This window comes from Myotis davidii, unplaced genomic scaffold (assembly GCF_000327345.1).
Source record: "Myotis davidii unplaced genomic scaffold, ASM32734v1 scaffold69, whole genome shotgun sequence".
Lineage (NCBI taxonomy): Eukaryota > Metazoa > Chordata > Mammalia > Chiroptera > Vespertilionidae > Myotis > Myotis davidii.
Genome location: NW_006300363.1, coordinates 3,419,790 through 3,431,289, shown reverse-complemented (window position 1 = coordinate 3,431,289; position 11,500 = coordinate 3,419,790). Strand labels below are relative to the sequence as shown.

General features: G+C 40.1%; 1 protein-coding gene across 2 annotated transcripts in view; it reads left to right on the top strand.

Moving 5' to 3' along the window:
* The first annotated feature begins 6 nt into the window (after window positions 1-6).
* DCAF7 (DDB1 and CUL4 associated factor 7) overlaps window positions 7-11,500 on the top strand; it is a 21,907-nt gene continuing 10,413 nt past the window's right edge. For both annotated transcript variants that reach the window (XR_436342.2, XM_006776725.2), the window contains exons 1-3: window positions 7-204; window positions 10,438-10,596; window positions 11,258-11,369. Coding sequence is in view for 1 of the 2 variants with exons in the window: in XM_006776725.2 (XP_006776788.1) it covers window positions 67-204; window positions 10,438-10,596; window positions 11,258-11,369 (409 nt within the window). In the remaining variant the exon portion in view is untranslated. The remainder of the gene's footprint in view (window positions 205-10,437; window positions 10,597-11,257; window positions 11,370-11,500) is intronic.

Sequence of the window (11,500 nt, the reverse complement as noted above, 5' to 3'; positions counted from 1 at the left end):
ACTCGCGCCCCGCCCGCCGCATCCCGCTGCCGACCGGGCCCGCACTGCGGCCCCGCCGCAGCCACCATGTCCCTGCACGGCAAACGGAAGGAGATCTATAAGTATGAAGCGCCCTGGACCGTCTACGCCATGAACTGGAGCGTGCGGCCTGACAAGCGCTTTCGCCTGGCGCTGGGCAGCTTCGTGGAGGAGTACAACAACAAGGTGGGCCGGGCAGGGGCTCGGAGCCCAGCGGACGGGGAGCGGGCCCCAGGAGCGCCCCCTCCGGGCCGGAGCCCAGACCCCAGGACCCTCCCGCGGACTTGCCTTGGCACCACGGAGCGGTTCCTCTGAGTCTGGTCCTGAGCAGAGGGCTTCGCACTTGTTTCATTTAATCCTGGCAGCATTCCCGTGTAGTCAGGAGGGTAGTTACTGATGGGGAAACTGAGGCACGATGTTGTGACGTGCCGGAGTCAGACAGCTATGTCGTGGCAGAAGCTGATCTCAAACTCGAATTTACACCCCGTGCTACGCTATGCACCACTCCTACCTCCCGCCTCTCCCGCCTCATGGCTTCAGCCCTGGGGCGGAGGAGGAAAGAGGGAGTGATACCCGGGAAGGAGGATGAGCGCGCTTTGGATTTCTGTGAGGGCGGTCCATTTCCCCTCCTCCCGCTCCCTGCCCCAGGTGCTATTCATGGTCACCCAGGTCCCTCTGCCAGGATTGCCATTGCTGCCTCGTATCTGTCCTTTAAAAAGCGATCTCTTTTTTGGAAATCTTGGCCTGTAGCCTTGATCCCACCTTTGTTGTCTGAATAGAGAAGGAGGACACTTGCCATATCTTTTATTGGCTTCTTCTTACTAATACAGATTTGTAACCGTGAGTGGCAAGTATCCACCAATTGAGCAGCCTTCATAGAAGCCCCGGGAGTAAGGGGGAAGCGTTTAAGCTGGCAGTGCAGCATACATTTATTTTCGAAAGCTGTTGAGTAAGTCAGTGGGAAGAATTTTCTTTCCTTTACCGCTTAATTTCTTTCTTTTATTAAAGAGTAAATGTTGTGATTATTAGGGATCAGAGCAATCGAAAGCCTTGGCTAGTTGTGCTTACAGCACTCCTGCTCGGTAGGCTGGTGCAAGGGGAAAAGCCAGGCAGTCGAGGATCGGGTCCGTCTGACCCTTTGACTAGCTGTGGGAATTGCGCATGTCCGTCTTACTATTTCTGACCCACAGTTTGTTGTAGGAACCGTGATGGTCCGTAAAGAGCATTTGAACATTGTAAGTTTGTTTACAGTTCTTCAGAAGCACAGCTGTTTCTCTAGGGTTATGTTTTAACTTCTTTGGAATCCCCTTGGAGAAACTGATAAAAGCGATGGACTCTATTGCCCTGAAGTTACACAGATACCATGGAGTGCACGCTGATCTGGAAGTCCACCCGTTACCCACAGAAACCAGAAAGTCCAGAGCAAGACATAACTTTCTTTTCTCTGTTTCCTCTTTCTTCCTTATTATGGCCATAGTGGACAGCAGAGCTGGGAATGGAATTCATGGTCCTGATGTTGAAACCATGTTAGTAAAACTAAGGACACTAGAACTATTGTTTAAGAATACATGGTTGTTTTTTTTAAAAAAAAAGTAAAATAGTGTCTTTTAAAGGGTTTGAGTCTTCATACAAATAGATTTTTTTTCCTTGCAAGTTCTTCCAGAGTTAACTTGAGTAAGCAGTAGAAGGTACCTTTTTAAGAAAGACAAACTGAGCCACAGTCTGCTGGTGGAATCAGTGGAGTAATTGGTGCCAAACCTCAGTTGCAGGAATTTTACCTCAAAGTTTGTCCCTTCATTTAGCAACTGTATGAGAGCTCCCTTGTGCCAGGCACAAAGGCATTGTGGCCTTAGTAGTGTAATGCAAGCTCATAATCCCATTTATTATTTACTTTTATTACTTAAAATTTTTATTACTTAAAATTATTTTTGTGCCCCCACCTATGTAAGTCAGGGTTTTTAATGTGTTATATGCACACCATGGACATCTTTGGCAATCTGCAATCAAGAGACCTTTTTTCATAATTATGTTTTCAAATGCATAAAATATATAGGGCTAAGAAGGAAACCAGTTATATTGAACTACAGTTATCAAAAACATTTTTTTTAAAGATGGTGATATATGACCTGGCTGGTGTGGCTCAGTTGGTTGAGAGTCGTCCCATGCATTGAAAGGTCACCAGTTCCATTCCCGGTCAGGGCACATGCCCAGGTTTCAGGTTCGGTCCTCTGTTGGTGCGTACAGGGGGCAACCCATCGATGTTTCTCTCTTCCTCTCCCTTCTCTCTCTCACATTAAAAAAATAAAGGGGTGATATAGTAATAGTACTTTTATATTAACTCATTAAATTACACCATCCAGTGTAATTATTACTGTGCTTTTGAAGTAATGAAGGTAAATAGCATTTCAAGATATTTAACAACTGCAATGTGATATTTTAAAAATCAGTTATTTATATTTATGACAAAGTCACCGATTCATGCCGCTTTGAAGGAAATGCTAAAGTTCAGCTAAAGGTTAGTGAAAATATGAATGTAAATTTCCAATTCAAGTTCATGGACCCCAAATTAAAAAATCCTGCTGTAGAGAATCTCTGCCTAGGGACTGGTGGACGGTAAATACCACTTTAAAGCTCTGATTCTCAGGCTTAGTTTTGTGGAAACTTGACATGGAGGTACCAGATTTCATAATTTGCAGGAATTTAAAAATTATTGGTTGAAATTTTCAGACCTTTGGTTTCTGCTTGAAATCGACAATGATTGCCAGCGAGACAAAATAAATGGACATAGCAAATTAGCATTGATGAGAAGCCCAGAAATGGTCTTTTTTACTGTGGAATCACTGACTATAAGAAACCATGGTTATGCTCTTTAAAGTTTGTATTAACGTAATCATGTTTTCCTATAGTAAAATTATTCCAATGTCTCTCTCTCACATCAATGTTTTGAGAAAATTAGCATTTCAAGAACAACTTGACTTTCAGATGTTCTAACATCAGAATAAATTGGGGAATTGTTGCAGAGTAAAGAACAGGATAATGTCAGTCACACCTGGAATAAAAAGTTCCATTATCAGAAGTTGTGTTTGTTTTTATCCTCACCAAGGATATATTTTTACTGATTTGAGAGAGGGAGAGAGAGAGAAAGAATGTCTCCCTCTCTTTCTCTCAATCCTCATTCTTTTGCTCATTAATTCAACAGATACGTATTGAACACACGCATATATGTTTTAGGCATAATGATGATGCTTGGTAACTGTGTAGTCTTTATTAGCAGATATGAGATTGGCAGCAGTAAAGACAGTGTGTTTTAGTACATGTAGGTATTTTTTATTGATATTTAGACTTTTGGAAGTTTTGCAGTGTTCCATCAGTCCCTGGCAAGACTGTCTAGGGGAATTTAAAACATAAAACTCCTCCGGTTTTAACTTCCTCTTTTCTGTTTTTTCTGGACAGTGAGAGGACTAATTCCTCCATAGGACCAACTGGATAAAAGTGCTGCTGCTTTATTGCTTTTTGCCATAATTTGGCTCATACAGATAATACTGGAGTTGCTATGATTTGAACAAGGAATGAATCCATGTTCTGTAGGTAGTCTGACCTGCCTGAGGCTGTGATGCCTAATTGGTCAGCCTCTGGGCCAGGAGATGAAGGAGTGCTGTGTCGGAATTCATCTGAGTTTGACAAGGCAGGCTCCGTACAGACATTGATCAGCAATAGTCAGAAATAGGCTGGAAGGGAGGACAAGTGGAAAAGACCAAGAAAAGCTGCTTTATTCTCTCAGAATTTTGCTTTAGCTGATTTTGGTTATATTAACAATTTGGGGGAAATGTTTCACTGACTGGAGTGGTATATTGATTTGGATAACTTGGGGCTTTTTTTTTTAAATCACATGTATTAACCTTCATGTTCTAGTACTAGCACTCTGTAATAGATGGAATGCACAATTTTCTCCCTGAGGAAGCTTATATTATTAACAAGATAGATATGATGTCTTTTAATTTTTGAAAACTATAAGGTATGAGTAAGGTGAATAATTTATGTTGTTTTTCATTTAAGTAATAAAAGTAAAAGTGAAGATGTGGTCATGCCTTCAAGGAGTAAATATTTCATTTTGCATATCTGCTCCTTAGGAGACATTTGACATAGTAAATCCACAGTGTAAAAATAAGTAAAAATCTTGCTTCATGGCCTTTTTTTTTTTAGAGGCATTTGTGTCACATGTTGGTGTAAAGTGTTGTGAAACAACAGATTCAGAAAGAGAGTGGAAATGGGAAGTATAAGTTTAGCAGGAGGATGGGGAAAAAGGTAGAGGGGTAACTTAAATGTTGATAATAAGATGATTAAAGTCAGATAATTTTTCCTTATGTTCTGACAAGGATGAGGAAGGATGTCAGTATGATGAAGAGCAAATGGGATGGGGAAGATGCTGAGAAAGGGTATCTATGGCTGCAGTTTTAAACTCAAAAGAGAACAGTTCTCCAGAATAGGATTTTGATGGGCAAAATCAACAATCCTTTGTTTGGGAGAGTGAAAAGAGGGTGCACAGGCTGGCAGCGGGAGCTTCCTCAGACCCCAGTTGATACTTCGGCAAGAGGGGAGCTAAACTTTACAAGAAGACACATAGATGTGCTATCTTCTCTAGAAGCATTAGATGAGGCAGGTTGAATGAGAGACTAAATTGTGAGCAGCCTGGCAGCTCCTCATCTCTGTTGGCTGGCAAGATGCAAAAGATTCATGTGTTTCTATAAACTTGGGGGATGGCTATGACCTCTCTCCCACAAGAACCTTCTTTACCTCATCTAGGAAGAACTTGCCTCATACGAAAGGAACCGGCATAGTAACTATAGAAAAAGATATTGTAAGAAAAGGGGAGTGGAGGGGAATGGGAAACAGGAAACCAGTGGCAGGTAAATTACCCATACTAGAAAAATGTTTTTTTACTTCAGTTGGAAATTAGTGGCCAGTCCTGCCACCAGAAAGTCAAAGAACTTAAGAGTAAAAAACTCCAAGCAGAGATATAGGTGATGAGGTAAAATGAGGCATAGTAACAGGAGAAAATGAAACATCAGCAGGTGCAGCCCAGGGAAATAGTGGAAGAGAAAACAAAAATTATCACAGGATTAAAAGAATAAAAATACCAACTGTTAAAAACAGAGTGAAGGTTAGAGAAGACAGATTGAGAAAATGAAATGGAAATAAATAATTAGAACATAATAGATACAGAATACAAAGATGTAACTTAGGTATAATTGGTATTCCTGAAGAAGACCAAAGAACTGAGACACAAAAACTCAAATATACAATTAAAGAGAACTTTATAGAAACAAAGGTTTGAAGTAATGAGTTCAAACTATACCTCAAGAAAAATTGACATCAAACAATTGGCAACAAAACACTTCTTAGGAAAGTTTCTATATTTTAAGGATGAATAAGGAATGTTTTGGACACCCAGGCAAAACAATCGAGTCCTCTTGAAGAGGGGAAAGCGAAATTAGGCTAGCCCCATTTGACAGAAGATAATAGAACAGTGTGTACAAGTCGACAGCTATTATAGATTGTTCTCTGTAAATACCTGAAAATACACTTAATATATAAGATTTATATTCACATAAGATTTAAAAATGCGCTTTTTAAAAGATAACCCAGTTTATAAAAATTGACCATATATATATATATTTTTTAATAAGAGAAATCAACAGATTGGAAAAAATACTACATATCAACACTTACGGGAAGATGAGGAAACTAAAGCCCAGATCTGTTAAGTGATATTGAAGATAAAAGCAGAGCCAGAACTGGAATACTATCTGTCTCAGAGTTTTAAATAGATACTGTTGTAAAGAGAGGAAAAATAAGCTATGGGGAAAGGGTGTTGAAAAATAGTGGGGCACACTTGCTCTATCAGATTAGAATAAGCATCCTGGAATTGATATAGCCAGAGAGGTTGGTGGGACCACATAGAATGATCCAAAGCAGATCTGAATGTTGTATATAGAAGTGTAGTATTTGATAAGATAGTACCTTAATTCCCTGGGCGGGGGGAAGGGGATCAATGAATTGTATGACATAATTGGCTGTCCATCTGGCAGGAGAATTTAAAACCCTCTAATTCATGTCATATTTGAAAATCAAATTCCAGGTCAAAAATATCTAAATGTAAATAAAGTCTCACAAACAGTAGGAGAACATTGACTAACAAATTTGTACTGGGGCAGAGGGGATGAGCAGAGGAGAAAACAGTCTGTGAGTCACTCATTAAATCAAGAGTCAATTAAGGAAAGGATTGACAGATTATAGTACATAAATAAAACATTTCTATGTGAAAAGATACCTTGTCAAAAGACATGATAGGCCGGGGGAAGCATTTCCAAAACATGGCAGACAGTAGGAGCTAATTTATTTAATGTGATAAAAAAAAAAGAAATGGACAAAGTATAAAGGTGTACCAGTTAATACAGATTTTTTCAATAGATGTTGTTACACATACGTTGATATATATTGGATTTGATATGTATGCTATTTTGTTGTATTACTCCTTCAGATTACCACTTGTTCGGATCAATGGTAAACGCACTTTCTGAGCAGCACTTCAAAACGTACGAAGAAGTGGAAAATTGGGTCTCTGAACGGTCTGCCTCAAAACAAGAAAAGTTCTATTGGGACAGTATCCACAAATTACCTGGAAGATGGGGCAAAGGTGTAGCTAGCGATGGACATTACTTTGAATAAAGCGCATTTGATGTTTCTCTTGAAATTATCGTGTTTTCTACAAAATCTGCATTATTAACCAGTTAATAGTTAATCCACACTATTTTTTTTTTCATTATTCCCTTAATTTGCACCACTCTGTCAGTGTTTCCAAACCTGGTAAAACAAAGCTGTATCGACTTTTTTTGGATTTAACTGTTCAATCTACCCATTTGTGACCTTTTGATTTTGAGAATTCAGCCAGAAACATTTTTCTTTGCTATTTTGCAAGAGTATGGAAATATAAATGAATTTTTAATTTTATTTGACTAGAGGTTGGATTCACCTTTGATATGTATGAATGGTACTTTTTCAGTTAGATAAACTAAATAAATGTCATGGGGATGCTATTTTAAGAATCAGTGAAAAGAAGTCTTTCCTCACTCATATTTTCTTACAATCTTAATAGGAAAAACTCATCAAATTTATATGCAAAGTAGATGGTTGCTTTATTGGTTTTTTTTGTTTGTTTTGTTTTTGCTTAAAGTATTACAAAGGGTATTACATATGTGTCTATTTTTTCCCCCCGCCCTTGACAGTCCCCTAGCCTCCCCTATCCCCCAGTGTCTTCTGTCCATTGGTTATGCTTATATGCATGCATACAAGTCCTTTGGTTGATCTCTTACCCCCCTCCCTGCTGCCCCCCAACCCTCCCCGGCCTACCCGCTGCAGTTTGACAATCTGTTTGAGGCAGCTCTGCCTCTGTATCTATTCTTTTTTTTTAATCCACACCATTAACTGGTTAATAATCTGCATTTTTAACCAGTTAATAATTAATCTTCATTTTTAACTGGTTAATAGTTAATCCGCACTATTAAATGGTTAGTAGTTAATCCGCATTACTAACCGTAATAATGTGGATTTTGTAATCAAAGAAAACACGATAATTTCAAGAGAAACATCAAAAGTGCTTTATTCAAAGTAATGTCCATCGCTAGCTACACCTTTCCCCCATCTTTCAGGTAATTTGTGGATACTGTCCCAATAGAACTTTTCTTGTTTTGAGGCAGACCATTCAGAGACCCAATTTTCTACTTCTTCGTACGTTTTGAAGTGCTGCTCAGAAAGTGTGTGTGCCATCGGTCCAAACAAGTGGTAATCTGAAGGAGTAATACAACAAAATAGCATACGTATCAAATCGCATATACTAGTATAACAACATATGTATAACTCGATCTATTGAAAAAAATGTGCATTATTAACCGGTACACCTAGTAAATAGCCAGCTCCAAAGAGAGGAAATGCAAGTGATCAATAAACAAGAAAAGGTATTCAACCTCACAGGTAGTTAAAGGAAATTGGAATTTAAGTTATCGAGATTCTTGTATTGTTGACAGTATAGGGAAATGAGCACCTTTATATACAATCTAGATATGTGCCCTGATTGGGCACGATCTTGGAGCATCAGGATGCCTCTCTAACCAACTGAGCCTCCCGGCCAGGACTAAAAACATCTCTTCTTTAAAAAACATTGAAAGAAAATTACAGAGCAGCCATAGACTAAGAAGATACTTGTAAAACACATAACTAGGGACTTGTATCCAGTCTTTATTATGTTGATAGTGGAGAAGACTGTGCATGTGTGGGAACTCTGTACTTCCTGCCCAATTTTTGTGTGAATCTAGTCTTTTTAAAGGACAAAATAGTTTAACAGACTTCACCAGAGAATAAATACCGGTGGCAGATAAACACATGAAAAGGTGCTCAGTATCATTAGTTGTTAATACACACCTATTAGAATGACTTAAAAAGTTGGCCATACCAAGTGCCGACAAGTATGTGGAGCATATGGAACTGTAATGTAATGCTAGTGGGAATGCAAAATGACAAAGCCACTTAGAAAATAGGTTGTCGGTGTGGCTTGGGTGGGCGTTGTAGACAAAGGTTTTAAATAAAGTTAAACACACACTTACAATATAAACCAGCAATTTCACTCTTAGTTGTCTACCAAAGAAAAAAATGAAAATTCGCCCCCTCAAAAAAAAACCCCTCATACATAAATGTTTATATCAGTTTACATTAATGGCCCCAAACTAGAAATAACTCAAAAGTTCATCAACTGGATATAGTGTTTCCATATAATGCAATATTATTCAGCAATAAAAAGAAAACATTACTGCCCTAGCCAGTTTGGTTCAGTGGATAGAGCGTCAGCCCTGGGATGGAAGGGTACTGGATTCGATTCCAGTCAAGGGCATGTACCATGGTTGCAAGCCCAATCCCTGGCCCTGGCCCTGGCCCTGGTTGGGGCATGTGCAGGAGGCAAGCAATTGGTGTCTTTCTCTCATATCAATGTGTCTGACTCTCCCCCCCTCCCTTCCACTCTAAAAATCAATGGGGCGGAAATATCCTTGGGTAAGGATTAACAACAACAAAAAGAAGGTACTACTGATACAACATGGATGAATCTCAAGAGCAGCATGCTGAAAGTCACAAAAGTCTCAATACTGTAATTTCATTTATACGGTATTACAGAAAGGCAAACCTATAGGTCAGAGGTTGCTTAGGACTAGGGGTAGAGGATTGACTGCAGAGGAGCCCCAGAGAACTTTTTGGGGTGATGCAAGTATTCTCTATCCTAATTATTGTGAGGGATGGGAGAGCTTACACAATTGTATACATTTGCAAATATATATATTACAAATCATTGAAAAACACTTAGTGAAATTTTATTGTATGCGACTGTACCTAAATTAAAAAAAAAAGATAGGAAGATACTTGTATCTAAGACTGAAGTAAGAGTAAAAGGAATTCTGTTTTCTGTTGTATGGTTAGTGCTTATCCTCTCATTATGGATCGTTAGCAAATATTTTCCATTCCATCTTCCAGTTGATGGAAATTTATAAGCAAATATACACGGCATTTCCCATTGAGCCTGATTTAAGTTTGACAGCAAAGAATGGAAATCAATATTGGCCCAAAATTAACTTTAAGAAAAAGTGGCCAGAACCAGGGAACTTCCTCTCAGTAGTTACCCCCCCCCCCTTCTTTTTTTTTTTTTTTTGCCAGTAGAGTGGTTTGGATTATTGAATGCTTGTTTTTCACACCTTTATGTGGAAACTTGTTACTAGCCAGGGTGGGGGAAGGGATAGTTTGTGCATGAGATGTCACTTTGTTGTGTGGAACTGGGACTGCACAGGGTCTAAATACACACAGCACTTCAAGACTGGAGTACCTGAACCACACACATTATCAGATGCCTCAGGGTTGTGGGGGAAGGTGTAACCTGCTGGGCAGGTAACGCAGTTCTGTGGGTCAAAAGTGCAGGATTTGGCCCGGCCGGAAGCTCAGTGGTTAAGCATCAGCCTATGAACCAGGAGGTCACGGTTTGATTCCCAGTCAGGGCACTTGCGGGCTCCATCCCCAGGAGGGGACATGCAGGAGGCAGCTGATAAATGATTCTCTTTCATCATTGATGTTTCTATATCTCTTCCTTCCTAACTTTTTTTTTTAAGTGTAGGATTTGGAGTCTGAAAACCTGTCTTCAAGTTTTGTCTCTGCCTCTTACTAGCTTTGCAGTGTTGACTGTAACCCAACCCTTCAAGTCTGGGTTTCCTCATCTGAGAAATGGGATAGTTGGACTAGATGTCCTCTCTGTAATAGTTCTTGACTCTGCAGTCACTTCCCAGGAATCTGATGTCTTTGTCACAGCTCAATTTTGTTGTGTTACAGGTTCAGCTTGTTGGTTTAGATGAAGAGAGTTCTGAGTTTATTTGCCGAAACACCTTTGACCATCCATACCCCACCACAAAGCTCATGTGGATCCCTGACACAAAAGGCGTTTATCCAGACCTACTGGCGACAAGTGGTGACTATCTCCGTGTGTGGAGGGTAAGCAGGTGCTGTTTCAGCTGTTATCAGCAGCATGGAGTCACAGAGAACAGGCAGGGGTTGGAGGCAGCAGAGTGTCATTGCCACGGGGGAGAAACAAATGCTAGCGGATCTGAAATGACCTTGTTTGACTCAGCAGATTTCCTAGTAGACCTAGCCAAGATTCCTGGAAGTCCCTGCTGCTGGCCACAGCCAGCCCTGGAAATGCAAGGCTCAGCTAACCTGATAGAACCTCTGAGGGGGTGGAGATACTTGAGGCCTCTTATTCTGTTTACAGCCAAGATACTTTTGAGTAAATTAAACAGACTACCGGGCCACTGATTCTAGTCAAGTATGCGTGTGGATTAGGGAGTTGATGAGTGTCATCTCCCCTCTCAGCTGAGCTAATCAGCATTGGCGTCTCCCGGGCTGGAGGTGTAGTGAGTGCCCAGCCAGGCAAGGCGAGAAGACCTCTCCTCTAGAAAAATTTGGAATACAAAGCTAGGCAAGGGGAAAAGCTTGTAGAGAAGTAGCATTCAGGGAATTCCTCTGGGTTTATTACTCTTTATGATAAAAATGTTCCCTCCCCCATGTTTTATATTTACTAAGATATGTCTAAAGGGGGATTAAAAGGTTTTTTGGGAAAATGACTGGCTGATTTTTTTTTTCATTGTTCTTTTAGGTTGGTGAGACGGAGACCAGACTGGAATGTTTGCTAAATAATAACAAAAACTCAGATTTCTGTGCTCCTCTGACATCCTTTGACTGGAATGAAGTGGATCCTTATCTTTTAGGTAAGGGAGTGAGGGGGTGTGGATTACAGTTTGAAGAAGCAAAGATATGTTTTCTCAGATTTAACCAGGGGCTTGAGGTACAGGCATCATCCTAGAATGGGACCAAGCGAGAAAGAGACGAGATAGGGAAT